The 20,507-nt window shown below is 37.0% G+C and overlaps 1 protein-coding gene across 1 annotated transcript in view; it reads right to left on the reverse strand.

Moving 5' to 3' along the window:
• Positions 1 to 20,507, reverse strand: part of GPD2 (glycerol-3-phosphate dehydrogenase 2) — a 139,898-nt gene that overhangs the window by 55,757 nt on the left and 63,634 nt on the right. The window contains exons 4-6 of the mRNA XM_035007998.1: positions 13,141 to 13,265; positions 11,741 to 11,838; positions 10,538 to 10,701 (exon numbers count right to left, since the gene is read on the reverse strand). Of these exons, the coding sequence (XP_034863889.1) occupies positions 10,538 to 10,701; positions 11,741 to 11,838; positions 13,141 to 13,265 (387 nt within the window). The remainder of the gene's footprint in view (positions 1 to 10,537; positions 10,702 to 11,740; positions 11,839 to 13,140; positions 13,266 to 20,507) is intronic.

The raw sequence follows: 20,507 nt of genomic DNA on the forward strand, positions 1-20,507 counted from the left end.
TGGATGCTTAACCAAATGAGCCACTCAGGTGCCCTGATCCCTAAGAATCTAAAACAAAATTAAACTGATTTGTTGTACTAAGTAGATGGTATAACCACACTGACAGGAACTATTTCAAGTAGCTTTAGAAGACGGAAATTTGTATCTATATCCCCACTGGCATGTACGCTACAAACAACAGCAACAACAATAAAACTGCAACAACAAAAAATCTTAAACTGGTTTCAGTAATAATATTTTTGGAGGTATGATTGATGAGGTTAAATAAAAGCCAGGTACTCCTGAATTTGAAGTAAAACTATGTCTAAGAATTCATCATGTTTTCCTTCTTCAAACAAAAAATTTTTTCTTAACTCTTTCTACTGAAAGGCCTAGAAATAAAGACTAATCAATAACAAGGAACATCCAAAGCCAATAGATTATGGTCTCTAATTACCACTTCTCAGGAAGGAGTCAAGGTTTATTGGAGAAATGGTTGTTTCCAGGTCTCAGGCAGAAAGGCTTCAAGATAAGCCTGAAATATCTTGTAGCAGATGGCACAGAAGTCATCATAGACTATTGACAGCATATTAAAAGGGCTCAGGAAGGGCATCTGGGTGGCTCAGTCATTAAGTGTCTGCCTTTGGCTCAGGTCATGATCCCGGGGTCCTGGGATCGAGCCCCGCATCGGGCTCCCTGCTCAGCGGGAAGCCTGCTTCTCCCTCTCCTTCTGCCTGCCACTCTGCCTATCTGTGCTCTCTATCTCTGTCTCTGTTAAATAAATAAATAAAATCTTTTTTAAAAAAATAAAAGGCCTCAGGAGCCAACCTGAGGAGGTGCCCACAGGCCAGAGGTAAGGCAATTTGGGCATGAATAATCGACTGACACATATCATATATATTTAAATCATGAGTTTAATTGATAATCCAAAAATACCTCATCACATTTGAAGAATGCTAAAAAACTAACTTATTATTTTTGAAAATTAGTATATAAGTGGAAAGAATCAACCATTTTACCACAACACTTTATACAAAATGTACCTCAAGGTAGGCAAAGGGGTAAGGCAGGGAAATTATAAGTAATCCCACTAATAAATGAAGTTGGAAAGACAGCTGGAAACATATCATTTTGTAACCCCCTAACCTCTAATGAAATACTGTTACTGATCTAGACAATGATTATAATGACTGATTTAAAAAAAAAAAAAAAAGCAGCAGAAAGACGTGTAATGGAAATTCACACCACTACTTACCAAGTATTTTTGACAAAACCAGCCTCCCTGTGGTTACTTACCAAAGATGGCCCTCCTCTTACCAATAACTTATGCTGCTATTTTTTTTTTTTTTTTTTTACTTTTGTAGTGTCCTATCCCTTAAATCCGGGCTGTCCCTGTGATTAACAACACTTTAACATTGACACTGTGTGATTTCCAAGGCTAGGTCTGAAGAAGTCTTGCATTTATGCCTTGGTCCCTTGGTATGCTCATTGTGGTCAGCCAGCTACCACGGAAGAAGTCTCACTACCCTGTGAGAAAGTCCAAGCTAGCCACATGGAAAAGCCACAGTGACAGAGAGATGCTGGGCCAGCTCCCAACTGTCCAGTCCTCTCAGCCCAGGAGCCAGACATGTAAGTAAGAAAACTTCTAGAGCTCCTGCCTCAGCGGCCATTTCACTGACCATATGAAGGATCCCAAGTGGGAAACAGTCAGCTGAGTCCTCCTTCCTCAGAACTTCAAGAGAGTATTAATATTTTAAGCCACTAAGCTCGGGTGTTGTTTCTTACACAGCAAAAGATTATTGGAATAAGCCTAACTACCACTTGTACAGAAAATACAGAGGTACTATTAAATGAAGGAGAAAACAGAGGAAGGGATGGGAAACCTGTCAGTTATAAAAGGATTTTATTGGCATACATGAAACTTAATGAGGATTTTATTTGTTTTATGGGTGTATTTTTAAATCAGGATCCAATTAAGGTTATAAGACTACATGAATGGATATCTGCTATTAAGAAATTATTTTTAAAACATTTTAGATATGGCTGCATTTTGAAAAAGTATTTAACAATGGATTTAAGAGGTAGACACTTGTGGTTATAAAATAAATAATTTAATTAATTTATTTAATAAATAAATAATAAATAAATAAAATAAATAAGTTGCACAGGCGAAAATGCTATACTTATAGCAATATAGTCAATAATATTGCAATAATGTTGCATGTGACAGATGGTGACTACACTTACCATAGTGAGCACTGAGTAAGGTACAGAATTGTTAAATCAGTATGTGGTACACCGAAACTAATATGACATTGTATATCAACTATACTTCAATAATATTTTTTTAAAAAGGATACAGACTAAAATATTCATTGATGAAATATTTGTTATCTGGAGGACAGGAGAGAGTATATAAGAATATAGATGAGGTTTAGCCATGAGTTTCTAAGTGTTCAAACTGGAAGTTCATTTTATCATTTTTATTCTTTCACATGCTAGAACTTCCCCTTAATAAAAATGTGTATACTTTGTTGAACTACTGGGCTATTTTTTGTTAAAGTCTGTGACATACTTAAAACCAAATGGTAGCTAAAAGAAGCCATACTGTTATAATCTACATTTTGGAAAGTTCTTTTTCTTTTTAGCCCAAACAAAACAAAACAAACTTTCACATCCCCACGTGTCCAAATACTGATCCAGATATTTGTCTATGATTCCCTTTCCCCTGTAAAATGGGGAGGGACCAGAATATCCCATTCCAGCATATATACTGAGCTGGGTCAACCAAGATCATTTATGAGGAAAAAAAAATGTTTTGAAAACCATACTCTGCTACACAAATGTAAAACACTATTGGCCGTAGGGACCATGTGTTTGGCACAATATCTGACATATATGCACTGAACTCTCTGAAAACCTGAAATCTCAGAACTCTTGTTTTTAATGCATTTGACCCTAATGCCAGGGACAATGTCTGGAAAATAGTAGAAGTCCAATAAATAAACAAATAAATAAATGGATGGGTGGGTGGATGGATGGATGGATGAGGAAACTGGAAGCAAGAGGGCATGGAGATTTTTGATACAATAGCTTTTGCCTTTGATCCTGTATCATTTTTTTTAAAGTCAACTGGGATACACCTGAACTAACTGTAACACTGTGTGTCAACTATATTTCAATTTAAAAGACAATGGGTCAGTTGAGCAACAGAGTGTGAGGCAGATAGCTTGCTGTGAACCCACCAGAACTATCTGCTCAAACAAGTTATATGCATATATATCCTACTATTTTGACTGTTTTTAAGCTTGTATATACAGGGTAGAATACGGATGACTACTGCTATCTCAGTATGCTACACCTGATCAAATCTACTTTTGTGTGCTTTTGATTTTCTTAAAAACTAATTATAAGGGGATGAAAGCTTGGTATTTAATATGCGCTGGTCAAGTGAGCAATAAACCACTGCAAACTTTCCTAGGGGCTATTTTGCTCTGTCTCATCATCAGGAAGCTAAAGCATATGTTAGATGTTAGCCTGGGTGGACACAAATGTGTCCTATTTATTCAAGGTTTCCTTTGAAGCCAAATTTATAACTTTTGTTTCTTAGGGGTACATGTCAAACTTCATTTAGCGTTAGTTGGTATCCAGATACACTGAAGAGCAAAAAGGCAGAATTCAGGGGCAAAAAAAGATGCCTACTATATGAGCAATGATGTCAGTTTCACTAATCTACTCTCGGAAAACAAGAGGAAAAATACAATGGAAAAGACGACAGCAGAAAATCAAGATAAAAATTATTCACTTAACTTTTAAGTGTAAACTACATATGCACAAGAAGAAACATTAAATATGTTCTAGATCAATGTCTAAGAGGTAGATAATTTTAGAGTAAGTTCTTTTAAAATGTACTTTTAACCCTTCAGTTTCAGAGATCATATGCTTAGAGCATAGCTATATGCATAAAATTTTCCTTACTCCTCAGAATGTTTTGCAAATTTTTTTCTGGAAGACTCCACAAATTTTACATATATAAAGAGACTAGGTAGAACTGATGCTTCGTTTTGTAACATGAAAAGTAGAAATTTCGTGGACTATAGAATATCCATAAAATCGACCCAAATAAAACACTTAATATTTCAATATTGTTTTATGCTTCTTAAGTTATGTTACATTTATTAAATCATTTAAATCTCAAAATATACTGTGAGTGAGGTATTAAAGGCCTAAATTCATAGATGTGTAATGTGGGGCTCAAAACTCAATACAGTTTGTAAGCCTAAGTCACGTACTTCCATGTTGCTGATTGTTTTAACTACACTACAGCACTTTGGAAAGCACTTTTCAAGTATGATTGCAAAGCATCCAGAGACAAGTGAATATCTGAATTATTTCCCTTTTTGAAATTATACCCTGTGTTGCAATGCACTTTTCTGTACTTATCTCCCAGTGGACAGGTGTCAGAGTTTCTCTGGGGTATGTATTTAGTAGCAGAATTACTGACTCACAAGGTATGTGTATGCTTAACTTTATTAGAAGTGTTGGTTTTCCGAAGTTTTTATATTGATTTATATAACACATCATATTATACTTGTACAACGTTTAAAAACAAAACTAACCAATAGGTTGTTTTCAAATATATTTACATAAGATACAAAAGGAAGAGAAGAAACTCTAATAATAAAATTCATAATAGTAATTTCTAGGAAAGAGCGAGGAGGATGAAATGGGGAATATTCACAATTTGAAGTCACAAATAGCCTCAATGTATTGGTTCTCAATTTTAAGGTCGCCTTTGGATTCCAGGGTCTTTATATACACGTTAAATGTATTCTTTTATATGCATCAATATTTACATAATTTTATACCTCAGTGTGTACAACAATAAGGATCTAAAAAAGGGTTAGGAGCCTGGAGAATTATTGGCAAATACAACTATTTTACATTTTAAAATGAATTTATGATATTTTTATTTTAAGATAGAAAATAAAATAAGAACAATAAACAAAATTTTAATGTATCATGCCAAATTTTGATAATGTTGAGGTCCCCAAGACAATACTCCCTCTTTGTCGATAGTTTTTAGACCCTCTCAATCAAAGTTCAGAGAAATTGGGCCTTGAGAAATGAAGGAATGGGTTTGGTGATGTTTTTTCTTTCAGGGGAATTTTTCCTCTAGCCGAATACATCTATCTTGAAAACATTCAAATTAGTCTGTTATCAAAGACATAAAATGATGACAAATTACTAACCCAGTGGTTCAAAAAAGAAAAATTAAGTCTAGTGTCCCCAAAGTAAAGTAAATGTCAGCATATAACCTCAATATGTAATTATTGATAAATTGCATACCTGCACTATTGTATGTACATATATATATATATATACACACACATACATATATAAATCCTTGTACTTACATATTATAGACATTTGAACCATATGTAAAAACCATCATTTCTAAGGAATTTGATAGTAATGTAGCTAAGTAGAAGTTCTAATCTGTTCATTCTACATCTAGCGGTTGGTCCTGTGCACCCCACACAGCTCACACGCTCCACTTTAGAGATCACCGTAGCAGCCCTCCAAGAAATTATATTAAGGAGCACATGGCCCAAACTTGCATAATGGTACTCTATTTTGTTTGTACATCCACATCATTTGGCTATTTACTCAACCTATTTCTATTACTCTGAAGAAGTTAATGTGTCTGTCCGATTCAAAGTTGATAACACCCAATTAGTTCAACAATTGTATTTGCAAATATTATAAATGAGGATTAAAGGCACCATCTTTAGGTTTGACTTACATTCCAGGAAGTCAAAGGAAAAACAAAAACAAAAGCATAAGACCAAAAAAGAAAAAAAAAAATCAACTTTGTGTTACTGGGTAATTGATTTTTTTTTTTTTTTAGTTTTCAAAATAGATAAAATCAATACCTTAAAAGACTTGCCTTTGACCCAGGATTTCTTTTATTAAAGTATACAATTGTGGGTGCGTGCCTCGAGGAGTAATAGTTTGTTCCTAACGAGAGAGTCTGGATTCCGCAACATGCCTTTTGCCAGAGGCACGTCCCCCCAAAGCACACAGCTAACTGCACTTCCTGCTGTACCTGTAACAATTTAATTGTATAAGTCAGCCTAGTCAAGCATCTCCAGCTCATGACTGGGAGACATGAAATTCATTGTCATTATTGTCCCTGTCATTTTGGATCATTATATCCTGCTGCAGAATTTTCCTCACTTCAGTGCATTTTTACCTCCAGGAGCCAGGGATTATAGCTGAGGTTGGGGTGGGGGCAGGACCGTGAACTACATTTACCTCAGGGGAGCCAGAGATTAAATTGGCTTTGCTCTCTCACGAGCTGAATTCATCTATTTGTATGCTGTTGAGTTTTAGGCTGGAATAAAAATGAATATTCTAGTGAACCCTGGGCTTTAAGTCCCCCTTTGAAACACGGATATAACCAACTTTTATTTACATTAGGAAAGCTAATGTAATTTCCTGTAGGTAGCTATTTTCATATGTGCATAAGGAATACTTCAGGACATCACGGGGTATGAAATAACAGACATCTCTGTCAGTATCTTGACTCTCAGAACGAAGAATTTAAAGCTGTAATTTTGTTCTCCAGTTTCATCTTACAGAAGCTTAATGGCGGTATTTACTGGTTTTAAATATTTAATGATTTTTAATTATATCTCATTTTCTGTTCACTGGATTGGATAACTGGAGTCCAACTAGAATGGCACCAACTGGAAGATTAAAGTCAAGTTGACAGAGGAAGACAAAATAAGTTCCTTAGGAAACTGGCACCCCCCTCCAGAGCTAGTTCATATCTCCCAGCATGCCAAGACACCCAAGCCTGTCATGCCTTAAATACTTCTTGCTGAGAGTTGGACTAGCCACCATTTTCCCTACCTTATTAGGGGTAATGCCATGGCCAGCATTCAGCTGATGGCTCTCTGGTAGCAGATGGCAAGGAACAGGTGGGAAACCCCAGGACTGTCTCCTTCAGAAAACCGGTGAGCTGACTGTATGTTTTCTCTGGCAGAAGACAGGAGAAAATATAACCTGATCTGTCACTTCCTATCCCAACTTTCATTTCACATAAATTTTACTGAGAAATTTGACATTTACTTTGTCTGCACTGAAAAAGATGGTAGTAATTCCTCCATATGTGTGAGTTTGTTTTTCAGCAGTTTAACAACAAAAGATGGCAAATGGATCATACCTATGCCAAGCACATAATAGCCACTATAATTACTACATTTAAAAGTATATGGAATTTATTTTATTGCCCTCATTGACTTTAGTGGGGGAATAAATTTTGCCTTAATCAAATGCAATGGCCATCACTATTTACATAGGCCAAACTGTTCTTATGAATAATTTTTTTTTTTAAGATTTTTATTTATTTATTTAACAGAGATAGAGAGAGAGCACAAGTAGGCAGAGCGGCAGACAGAGGGAGAGGGAGAAGCAGGCTCTCCGCCGAGCAGGGAGCCCGATGCGGGGCTCGATCCCAGGACCCTGGGATCATGACCTGAGCTGAAGGCAGCCGCTTAACCAGTTGAGCCACTCAGGCGCCCCTCTTATGAATAATTAAGAAAACTATTTTGAAATAATCCTTGTACATTTTGTACTTCAGAGGAAACACCTTACAGCCCTAACATCTCAGTGTTGAGGAATGTTAAAGATTGTCTCAGCCACTGGTCTAAGTTCATAGCAATGTTTACTAGACTGACTGTATTTTCACACCGTTATATGTCACTTTTCAATGATGCTGAAGTAACTGTATAATGAATTACTAATAAGAGTTTTTAGATAGACAAACTTCTTGTTGCATTTAGAAATTCAATGTACTTACTTGTGCCACTTTTTCACCAATAATCAAGATTCTCCCAAGTTGGGAATTATAAAGATTGTTATTTCTGGTCACTTTAAAGTGGTTAATTTTATGTTATGGGAATTTTACCTCAATAATTATTTTTTAAGTAAAAAAAAAAAGTTATTTCAAACAGCCCAAACGTGTTCTGAAATTATTTGGGTAGCTTATTACATTCTCAATTTATAAAGAAGAATTTTTTTTCTTGTTAAGAAAGCTTTATCTTATAAATTACAACGTGTAGACCTCATTTGCAATAGTAAATGTTCAGGTAACTCTTCCTCTTTGAAATACTTTGTGGTGACAGGATGATAATGTTATTGTCTGGTCAAGGGGTAAGGCATTCCTTCCTTTCTCCGAGCACACACTTACCACATCTAATACGTTTCTACTTATCTGCTCCTTCCTACCTTACTCCCTCATTGATATTTAATTTGCTCATCACACCATTGGGTAAAACAGGAGTTGTTCCATCTGTGGCTACAGTTGTGAAACCAACACTACACTTTGGTTGACGTTCTTGTTTTGCCTCACCTCAAGCATGACATAGTTGGACCTGTATCATTTCAGAATAAGGATAAAAATATAAATATAAATAAACATACTTATACATATTTCAAATGACTAGAATATAATTATTGTCACCCCTTCAAGACACGATTTTTACAGTCAACCTTCAAATACCAAACGGAAATTATTTTAAATAAAGATTTTTGTATTTTTCAATAATCCTTGCTAAACTCATAATTTTGCAACTTGTAACAGGTATGAAAACCAATTTTAAAGAAATTCTTCTTCCTCTTGCTTCTACTTGGATAATGTTTCTTCTGCACATGGGACATAAGCTTTCTTTGGTTTCTCTATAATCAACAACAATCTATAATTCCTAACAATATCAGACCAACAAAAAACCAGGACGCCACAAATTCAGCTATGACATCCACGCACAGTCCTCTCAAGGAGACTCAGATATGCAAGAGCTAAAAAATAAAACTAGTTAGTGTTGGCTACATCACGTGGTAAAGAAAACGACCAAGTATTTGAGAGGGTTTATGCAGGTGGAATGAGTCATGTGAGGCAAAGGGCACAAACATTTCCTTGTCAGGATGGGCAGAATACCATTTGCAGAACGCCTTCGTGCTCCTCCAGGACCAAAAACCTCTTTAATATAATCACCCACTAAACTACAATGGATTAACATCAAGGGTCTGATGCGGAGAAAGCAAATTCACAGTTAAGGTTGTCCTTTAACACGTAGGCTCAATCAAGGGCACCAAAAAAGTAGTTAAGTGCCCCCCCTGTGGTGCTTAGATGCTGGAAGGCACTGTAAATTGTGAATTTTCTAGCTTTTAATGTTTGTCTAAGACCCTTACCATTTTTCCAATATTGTTGCTTCTAGGACATTTTCTTGAGTTTGTCCCTGTGGCCCCCTCTGTGCATATACACTCTGCACTCACACATGAAAGCATGACAGACAGCTCAATTGATTCAGAAATCTAACACTGAGAAGAACAACAAAGGTGGGGGTAGCCTTGAGGATATCCCATAATATGAAGTATAAATATCAAAGCCTCCTGACCAAAACAAAAAAAAAAAAAAAAGAGAGAGAGAGAGAACAGAAAACAAACCAAAAAACCATTTCTTCATGCTAAGAGTTTAGATATCTAACATCTAACATGAAATACAAAAGATCACATAATGGGGTTAAAAACAAAACAAGCAAAAAAACCCCACCAAGCTATAGAGCCTAAGCTGTCTTTTGTGTCCAAAATTTCTAAGACTTTTTGAGCATGTACAGTTAATTATCTGTGTCCGGCTATTTATTTTATAAATGGACATCCATCCCTGGACTATTTTCCAATTCCATACACCCTTTAAAAGTATAGTAAAATTTCACAAATGGCTTTTCCTATTTTGTCCTGTATTGTACTGTGGTCCATCTGGAGATATATTAAGTGGTTAGTTCCTTCAAATAAAAGTGTTTGTGTAAAAGTATATTGTTCACATACACCCACACCCACCCCCACACACAAAGAATGAACATGGAACACATGGCAAATGGATATTAGAGAATGTTACTGTTAGAAAACATCTAACAACAATAAAATAAGCAATAAAAACTGGGGCTTTGGCTTCACAGATGCAATGTTCATTCATCTACCTTCATCACATAAATTATATGTTCAAGAATTGTGTCCTGTGCAAAATACAAACATGTCAATTTCAGCCCAGGGGGCATTTTTCCCTAGGTTTATAACCCCTTGAAAATAGAGGTTTCATCTAGAAAACCTAACAGATCCTCAGCTGCTTTCAACATTATAATATATTCATAAGGCAAGTATTCACTGGCAAACATATAACAAATTAAATGGCATGTGGGTGGGGTCCGGATTCATAATGATGGAAAATGAACCAAACCAACCATGAGACACAAGTAGAAATGAAAAAAGAAAAAGAATATTCAAAAACAAACAATATTAAAAGCAAAATGCCATAGGTAGTTCTTCAGCTAGTATTAGACAAAATGGTGAGTGTGTTTGTGTGTGTGCACACGTGTTTGTGTGTTGTCTAAGATCAGCATGAAAATTAAGAATGCAAAACTATCTCATTAGGAACATACTAAAAGGGTCATGAGTAAGAGAAAAGTATCCTATAAAAAGAAAAACCACATACCGTCATAGTAGACAATTGCTCCCACCAGTTTGTCCTTCTGGAGCATTGGGAAATGTTCAAGGGCTCTCGATTTGCTCAGGACATAACTGCTTTTCAGGCAATTACTTCCTGCAACCAGATCATATAGCTTGATTCCCACCCAGTAGTAAGGTAGCTGCCACCACCTACAGCATAAATAGGGGAAAGGTTTCTTGAGACACAGAGCAGAACACTGTAGAATGCCACTTCAAGTTACAACATACTTTTCATTTAAGAAAAGCTATGTATATCTAGAAGTGTACTTACTGCAAAAGAAACAGGAGGAACTGCATCACTGTTTTTGACACCAACTGAGCTGAATTATATAAGTAAATGAATCAGTGAGACTTTAAATGAATCATCTTTAAGGCAGTGCTTCTTGACCTGGCCACGTATGGGAATTCTCTGGGGAGCACCAACCGTAAATACAGATACCCGGGCCTCACATGTCTAGACTGATTTAAGTGGACGAAGGTTGGGGGCCTGGGTGACCCTCATGTGCACCCAGGGTAGGGATTCACTGGTTCACGATGTCCTAAGCCATCTACGACAAAATATGGACAAAAATGATAAAATCTGTTTCTAGGCACTCACAACTCTCATGTGGCTAGCAGTTGCATAAACCACTGTTTCATATTACCTGTATTCCAACTTTAGGCAAGTTCATGGACAGCTCTAACAACATCAGGAAAATTGGGTTTTATAATTTATAATCTGACACCTCTAAACCAAACTTCAGTTTTGGTTAATTTGGAAATTTAAAATGAGCCAAAATGGTTTAGGCTTGGAGTTGGTACATGTTAGGTTCAGATTTTGCAGCAGGATACTTTTTGACTATGCATTTTTGTTTGCCAATGACCGACCCTCTTCTGTTCCCCAGTCCAAATGCCGTTGCTCTTCTAAAGACTCTCGGTAAACTGGGGTTAGAAACTACTAATTATAAACACAGAATACAACCTCCTCAGCCTTCAATATCTAGCCCTTAGAGGTGGGTCAGAAAAGGGTAATTCAGGAAAAGGCACACTTTTAAACACAACAAAGGCAAACATTTGAAAAGGATTAAAGATTAGGACCAATTAAAAGTACATTAAGAAATACACATTGAGGGACTATTTCCATTAAAATGGTGTTGTTCTATTGACCTCAGTTAAGCAAATAGTATAGAGATGATATCAAAAGGCTTACTTGTAAATTGGAAGCATTATGGGCAACGGAGCTGATAAATGGGGAGCAATTTCTAGTAGGTTGGCACGCTCGTGAAGGGCTTCTTTTACCATCCTATACTGAAAAGCAAAACAGAAAATTAGTTTGGCAGTAACAGATCATAATATTTTCAAATGGCAAATAGACACCCTGCCAACTGATTGATACACAGAAACCTCTCTACCTCTGAGTGAGGATAGCTCCCTCCTAATCAAATTTCTAATAATACATCATGCCGTCAACCTGAAAGATTTTTTAGAAACCTTAACTGTATTTGCATAGGAGAAAAACATGCTGTCAGAGTTCCCAGGTGTAAGATCTTTTCCTGACTTGAGTTACAAGATTATTGTAACAATTTATCTTGCATTCTCTGTATTGTCCGCCTTCTCAGTCCTCTATAATATTTCCCTGTGTAAGAAATAACAGATTGTTCAAATTCACGCTAAATGTTCCCTCCTTGCCTCCACTAACACAAGCAGAGATAATACTTAGGAGTTGCACAGTATTTTATAGATTACAGAAAAACTTTTGTCTTGACTCCCTTCGTCTTCGTTATGCCTCTCTGAAAAGCCAGGATTACTTTTATAACACTAATTTAAAAATGAGAAAACTGAGGCTCGTAGACATTGAATAAATAAGCTGGAATAATACATCACAAGTCATCTGATTCTAGGTCCTATGCTCTTTTCTTTGCATCCATCATGATGCCGAAGAGACACGGAAGAAAAGAAGACACATTGGAAACTGACAATGTCAAGTTAGCACTGCTATGTTTTTCATGTACCAGAAGCAGATAGGGAGTTCAGCTGATTTTTTTTACCCCTCTGGGAAATGTCATCTTCCACACTGCCTTGGCAGTTTTCAAATGGTGGCAGACTGGACACAATAAAGTGTGACATAAGAAAAGCATGACTCAGATCATCTTTTCCTTAAGAATATGTCAGTGGCAATATAGAGTGTATGATTGCAGTTACAGTAAGAGGATCAATTTAACACTCCTGTATTACAACACGGTCCCCCTGAAACTGTCTGGAAAGTAGCAATGTGGTAGCCATTGGCAAAACAAACAAACAAACAAACAAACAAACCATCACAATTGTTAAAAGGCAACATAACCAAAGGTGATTTTGTAAATTTGCTACCTTGACATGCCTGCATGGAAAAAGCTGCTGATTACCCATAAACATGATGCTACGGGAAAGAGCCGGCACACCTCTCCTGAAAGATATGCCAGCAGAATACACACTAAATAGGTATTTCCAACAGGAAGAAATGTTAAAGGCCATAAAAAAAAAAAAAAAAAAAAAACCAAACACCTGCTTTAATTGGTTAGAAAAAAGCATAGTCGCAATTTTTGTTTAACAACCAGCATACACAATTACCTGCTCAATATCCAACTTCATGATAGCCTTCTGAAGATATCTCACACCACCGTGGATCAATTTAGTGCTTCTGCTGCTGGTCCCTGATGAGAAATCATCTCTTTCTACAAGGGCTGTTTTTAGTCCTGTGTAACCAGAAAACCAAATTAACTTCTTAAATTACACAATTTGTATGTAATTCATTAAAGGCACTTCTCCAGGGTAGAGACAATCACAAGAAAAATTACTCTGAACATGGATAAATTTGTATTCAAAGTGCAGTACACTGTCTATATTATAATGAAGAGATTTTAGCCTCTTCCTGGGGGAAAAGTCAAACCAGAACTAGAAGCATATTAAACTGTGAATGACTCACAACTAGAAAATATTACAGTACAATTTCATGGCAGTAACATACTCTGGGGCATTGAGAGGGTCAAAGGAGAGACTGGCACCCATCCTGGCCCATGCAGAGTTAACTCAGTGTTGTTTTGAAGCCTTGTGGAACTCACATTCATCCCTCACTACAAGTCTCTCACATGTCCCAGCCCCTCATCCCTAGTCTACTCTAACACATCATCCATAAATCTCGACCAGACCTCCTATGTGCTGGCTGCCATTTCTGGGGTGGTGTTAGAGTGGGTATAAAATGGGGGGAAAGACCAAAGGCATCAAAAGGGAAGAAGAAGGAAGAGAATAACCTCTGACATTGAGGGATTTATAGTCTAAGACATGCAAGCACAGTATTATAGAATTACAAAGAAAAATACAAGCCAGGACAAATAAACCCAGTGCAGAGTATCCATGAGTAAAGACAAGACAATATTTTTGGTAAAGGTGAGGCTGAGCAAGGACAGGTTGGTTCTAGAAACCATGTCTCTGCCCCTTTCTTTGAGGGTTGCAATAAATCTCTTGCGGATGAAACCAGCTCTGTTTTGTTTTCTTTTCTTACAGAGCCATCCCTGCTTCTTAGGATTGCGTAGGACCCACAGTAGTACAAGTGCCATACACTAGTTAGAGAGGAAACCCCAAACTTCAAAAGACGCAACATATACATCAACACCGAGCCAGGAGGAATTTTCAATGCCTGGCATACTCATAGTGGATGAGAGAATGTCATAGAATCCAATTACAATGAGAATATGTAACTGGAAAAGTTTGGGCTCACAAAGCTCATATAAGAGAATCTGTGCATGTATTCAATTCAGAGCCATTTATTACATTTAATACCAAAGGGTCGTTTTTATAACTTTTAACAGTTTAAATATCGTACCCAAATGTCATCATAAAATCAGGGCAATTCCCTTGACTCAAAAGGACAAAATATTTGGAAACCATGGAGGAAAAGTAGAGAACTTTGATTCAAGGGCAAAAGTGCTAATGCTCTAAATAACTAGCAAAATAACACAGAAATTACAGGTACTGTAGCCCCAGGTCACACTTTTGAAGCATTTACGCCAGACAAAGATCTGTCAAAGTCTCAACTCTGAAAACTCTATCAGATATGCTTAGTAAATTCAGTACTGAATGTATTTAAAAAAAAAACAAAAAACAGGAAAATATGTCAAGTTAGCACATATATTTTAAAAGAATATGGAGAACGTAAGTGCCAGGCAAAGTGCTGGCTTTAGAAATGAATTCGGCATGGACCAAGCTGTCATGCAGCTCCCAGCTCAGAGAGAGGCAAGTAAGTGCAATAGTTTTATAGGTGCTAAGATTTGCAAATACAGAGAACTCTTATCTTACTCTGGGTTAGAAGTTAAAATCAGGACATAAACCTAAAATTGCATAGTCAAGATTAAATTTGGTAATCTCAAGAATGCTTTGGTGAGCTTTTTCACCTTTTCTTAGTAAGTCCAACAGAGATCTTCCAGCGCTAAAATAGACCATTGTGTCTTCAGTTGAAGATTGGGTGAGGGAGTTGACTTTCGAAGGGCATTTAAGAGCCAGATTATTTAAACTATACCTCTCATTTAACCTTGGAAATCCAGTCATGGCACCAAGATGCCTGCCCCACGAGAGGCAGGGACATGAGAGTGAGAGAGCCCTCCCATCCAACCCCTGGCTCCCCACCTGGGCCTGTCCCCAGTAATCCCCACCTCCCAGCATGGGATCCCCAATGCAACAATTAGGGCATGCCACTTCTGTGACTAGGTTACAGAAGACTGTGACTCCTGCTCTCTCTCTCTTGCCCTCTCTTGCTTTCTAGGATGAAGCAAACTGTCATGTTTTAAGACCATGGCCTAAGGCAGGCCCCCAGGCAACAGGTCACAAGGATCTGAGGCCTCAGTCCAAACACCAGTGAGGAAGTGAATTGTGCCAACAACTACGGGAGTTACTAGGAAGCACTCAGAGCTAGAGAACCCAGGCTCAGGCACAGCCAGATCCCTGACCCACCAAAATTGTGTGATAGCAAAGGTCGTTTTAGGCCACTAAATTTTGGGGTAGCTTATTGATGGCATGATTCCCCGTGTGATTAATAACTTCAGACACAATATAAGTTTTTCATTGCACCTGGGGTTGGGGTCTTCAAGAAAAGCTGAGTTTACGGAGGAGTATGCGTTCAAGATAGGAGGGGAAGGAATGATCACTGGCAAAAAATAAAAAGTACTTAAGCAAGTGAAAGGCAAATGCTTGAGATGGCCCAGCTCATTTAGGGGCCGTTTGTCACTCAGGGGCTGGGGACAATGTGAAGGAGATCCAGGGGGAGGAATAGTAAAAGGCAGATCACAAACGGCCTTTCATCCACACCGGGAAATCTGGACTCTGTCCTATGGGCAATTGTTTCTCACAAGTAAGTAATATCTGAGTCTCCTGAAAAGGAAAATGCCTCTGAGACCATGGTTCCAAGTCGTGGACTGATTTGAGAAGCACATGCTTTGTCAGAAAGTACAACTAGACTTACTGTGATAGTTTTTCAACATATACAAATATCAAATTATTATTGTATATCTGCAACTAATGTTATATGTCAATCATACTACAATAAAGAAAATAAAAGAAATATTATAGAAAGAAAAAAAAAAAGTACAAGATTTGGCATCAATGCTAAAGAAGCATGAACCCAAGCACTGCTCTCAGCTCCAAGTTATCCATTTTGAGGAAAGGTATTGCTGGTTGCTTTTTTTATTATGATGATTATAAAAAAGGAATAACATTTCAATTTTTTCCAGAAATTCTCAGATATTGTTTTGAGAAACACAATTGTGCTGTCAGGGGAACCACCAAAGTGTTTTAAGCTGAGAAATCAGATTAATGTTCTAGAAAGATCTCTCTGTGGGGGTGGAGAGTAGGGATGGAGGGGTTAAGAGATGGGGGGCAGACCATTTAGGGGATGTGTGCCATACAGCAGGAGCAGGACAATGAACCCTGCTCCTGAGTCCAGCCTCACAAGGCAGAAGATGGTACTGGAGAGTGATATGAGGAGAGAATTTTATGGGCTTGTGTTATCAGGATGGATTTTTTTTTTTTTTTTTTTTTCTTTCCTAAACTGACAAGAGTGTGAGGCAGGGAACTACTCTAGGAATTAGCAAGCCATCTCAGGAGGCTATTTCAGGATATGTAAGTGAGAGCTAACACTTGAAAGCCTCAAAACTGCTTTTGCAAGTATTGGACATTTAAAAAAGTTATTCACATGTATTTATGTGAAAAACCCTAGTGAATACCAACAAAAGTTAAAATGGGCTCCTCTGTCAAACCAGGCTGTTTTGCTTGTCCTATTATTTCTAGTGCCATATCATCAAGCTACCCACCAAAATTCCTGGAGCGAAATGATACTGCTTCTTCCAGAGCAAAAAAACATAAAAATGTAACCTCCAAAGTTATAGCGAAATTGATATATTCAAGCACCATGTAACCTAAAAATATTACCAAAAGTTTTCAGAACCAAACACATAAAACACCCAGATATTCAGAAAAAAAAGAAAATATTTTTAAATTTTCAACTGCTATTACACACTAAATGTTTTCTCATTTTTGTTGAATGAGAACAATGGTATGAGGGAGGACGTAAATGATGCAAAATCAAGACATTACTAGAAGTTCTGTTTCTCATAAATATATATATATTTTTAAAGATTTTATTTATTTATTTATTTGACAGAGAGAGAGACAGCGAGAGCAGGAACACAAGCAGGGGGAGTGGGAGAGGGAGAAGCAGGCTTCCCGCCGAGCGGGGAGCCTGATGCGGGGCTCGATCCCAGGACCCTGGGATCATGACCTGGGCCGAAGGCAGACACAACAACTGAGCCACCCAGGCGCCCTCTCATAAATATATTTTTAACTAATTAACCAACTAAAGCAAAGACACTGAAATTTTTAAAAGCCTTATAATCTTGCACAGTTCCATTATCTAATATGTTCCTTTCTGTTTCACCCCTCAAAATCCAAAATTTTCCTCCTCTCAAAAATTACTGATCCAAAATTAAGAGCTCAGCTTTCTGATACTTTAAGTATAAAGTAAGGAAGTGAAAAGAGGGTACTGTTTTACCTTTTTAAAGACACTGAACAGTATTTTTAAGTGACATTTAATGCTAACATTTTGCGCTCTTAGATAAAATAATTAAGTTTGAAGGACATCAAAAATAATGTACGCAGGCTTCACGCAACTACTCCTGGGGGCGCCTGAGTGGCTCAGTCGTTAAGCGTCTGCCTTCGGCTCAGGTCATGATTTCAGGGTCCTGGGATCGAGCCCCGCATGGGGTTCCCTGATCCGCGGGAAGCCTGCTTCTCCCTCTCCCACTCCCCCTGCTTGTGTTCCCTCTCTCGCTGTCTCTCTCTCTCTGTCAAATAAATAAATAAAATATTTAAAAAAAAAAAAAAAAAAAAGGCAACTACTCCTGGCTGTGGATTTGAGGAGCTCGGGAAGATCTTCCCTCAGAGTAGAAAGAATGGCCATCCCACGTGCCTAGCAATGAAGGGCTGACCTCTCTGTGCATTTACAGTAATTCAACTAAACTAGTTCAAGATTTTATGAGGAATAGTTTTTTTTTTCTTTTCTTCTTAGCAGTTACTTTTTATGGAAAGCAATGAGCTCTATCACTGCTGAGATGAACCAGAACATTTAGGAGTGGTACTGTTATTTTATTTATTTTTTTATTATTGATTGCTTTTAGTAGGTATTCACAGGAATTTCATGACAGTGGTGAAGTATTAATATTCGGAGTGAAATGACTCTGAAAATCTTAGGTGGATAACAAGGTTAGCTACAGTGGAAGAATAAAGTCAACTGAAATCTGCCTTTCCGTCATCTTCAACCCATCTTTTAGCAAGTTCAAATTGTATTCTGAGGGATGTGTGGCAAGGGGCATGAACTAAATACGGCTCTTTACAGCTTTGCCTTTGCTGACCTGAGTGAGAACATCTAGCTACCAAGCACTTCCAGCTAAACCAATTTGTGGCTCAAGACAGTTGGATGAATACAGAGGAGTAATTACCTTCTAAGGGGAAGAATAGTACGACATTTAACTTTCACAACATGATATAGAACAGAAGTATATTTTAATACCTTTTACTGATTATCTTATTATGCATGAAAACATGCTCAATATAATAAATGCAGAGAAGTAAAGAGAACAAAATAAAACTCTCCTGTAATCGCACTGCTTAGAGATAACCACAGTTGACATTTGTGAACATTTAAACGTTCGCATTTTCTATGCATGTATATAATCACATATGTACATTTTTACAAAAATAGGATCATATGATATATTCCATTTTTTTCATTTAACATTATTTATTGTAAACATCTCTCCATGTCAATACATATTTTTCTATAATGTTATTTTTAATGTATGAATAGTATTACATTAAATATTTACAATGATTTATATTCAATTCCCTATTTTTGAACATTTGGGTTATTTCATACCTTCACTATCACAGATATTACTGCAACATATTTTCGTTTAAACTCTGCATTTTTAATTATTTCATTAGAATAAATTTTCAGATATGGCATTATTTAGATATTTTTAAATAGAAAGGAGAGATAAATCCCTGTAAATTACCTAGCGGAGGCACCAAGGTAATATACAAATCAAAAAATTTAGACACTCTGTACATTAGTACCATAGCATAAGTATTAAAGCCACATGCCCCATGAAGGAAAAATGATGTAGTTTAAGGAAAGGAAAGTTTATCTTTTTTTAGAAAAGTTTTGGGTACTTACCTTTGGATTTCAGAAAGCCAATGCCATTAATAAGACAAGGGACTAACCCAAAGGCTGAACATTTTATATGAAAAATCAATTCCCTAAAAAAATAACACTCTACAGTGCAAAGTAAACCTGGCTTGTTAATCCTCAGCAATATGAATCCTATGCATTGACCTAGTTTTTCCTAACAATGAATGTTAACATTTTACATAATTGTATAATATTGGATTGGTTATTTAATACTATTGCTATTTATATTAGGAAACAGATAAACTATTAATGAAGATACCACTTTGCAGTAGAATGTATCATTAACATACTTTGTGTTCCTTAAGTACACACAGATTATGGAGGCACAAAAATGTATTCAGCCATAACATTAATTAGAGTAATGCAGTTATGAGGGAAGAAGGGAGTTGCTGTTGTTGCTTCCTCTTTTTATTTTTTTATTATAAAAACTGCCAGTGTTCAAAGAGAGGAGGAATATCCAAGGGATGAAAAGAGAGACTAACACACCACTGGCTTCCTAGTTACAAAATCCAGACATAACCAATGTTAACAATAAAAATGTCCCATATTAAATATTACCAGAAACTTAGGGCGCCTGGGTGGCTCAGATGGTTAAGTGTCTGCCTCCAGCTCAGGTCATGATCCCAGGGTCCTGGGATGGAGCCCCACATCAGGCTCCTGGCTCCGCAGGGAGCCTGCTTCTCCCTCTGCCTCTCCCCCTCCTCATGCTCTCTGTCTCTCTCTCTGTATCTCTGTGTCTCAAATGAATAAATAAAATAAATAAATAAATAAATAAATATTACCAGAAACTTAATATGCTTATGAAAGTATACAACCTATGTACCTTTTTGCTTTAAACACAAACAGAATTAATAAACTCATTCTTCACAACTTGTTTTCCAATTTATGATACATTTTAGCCATTTTCCCTGAAAATAGGCATAAACCTCTTTTGGATAACTGAATGTACCCAATTTATTAAACCAGACCTCAGGTTTTTGCTATTATAAATTGCTGTAAGTAAAATTTTGATCAATATGGCATTATGAGTTCAGCTTTGAACTCCTCCTCGTCTGCAAACACAGATCCCTATGTATATTTAAAGAACGTGGTTGACTCAAAAATAAACACACTTTGGATCAGAAATGTAGCAGAAATTCAGAGCAGAGTGGTTAGGCCAAAGCCTCTGTCTTGCTGAGCCCTGGGTCTAAAACAGGCAAAA

Source organism: Mirounga leonina, unplaced genomic scaffold, assembly GCF_011800145.1.
Source record: "Mirounga leonina isolate KUSES-001 unplaced genomic scaffold, KU_Mleo_1.0 Mir_151, whole genome shotgun sequence".
Classification (NCBI taxonomy): Eukaryota; Metazoa; Chordata; class Mammalia; order Carnivora; family Phocidae; genus Mirounga; species Mirounga leonina.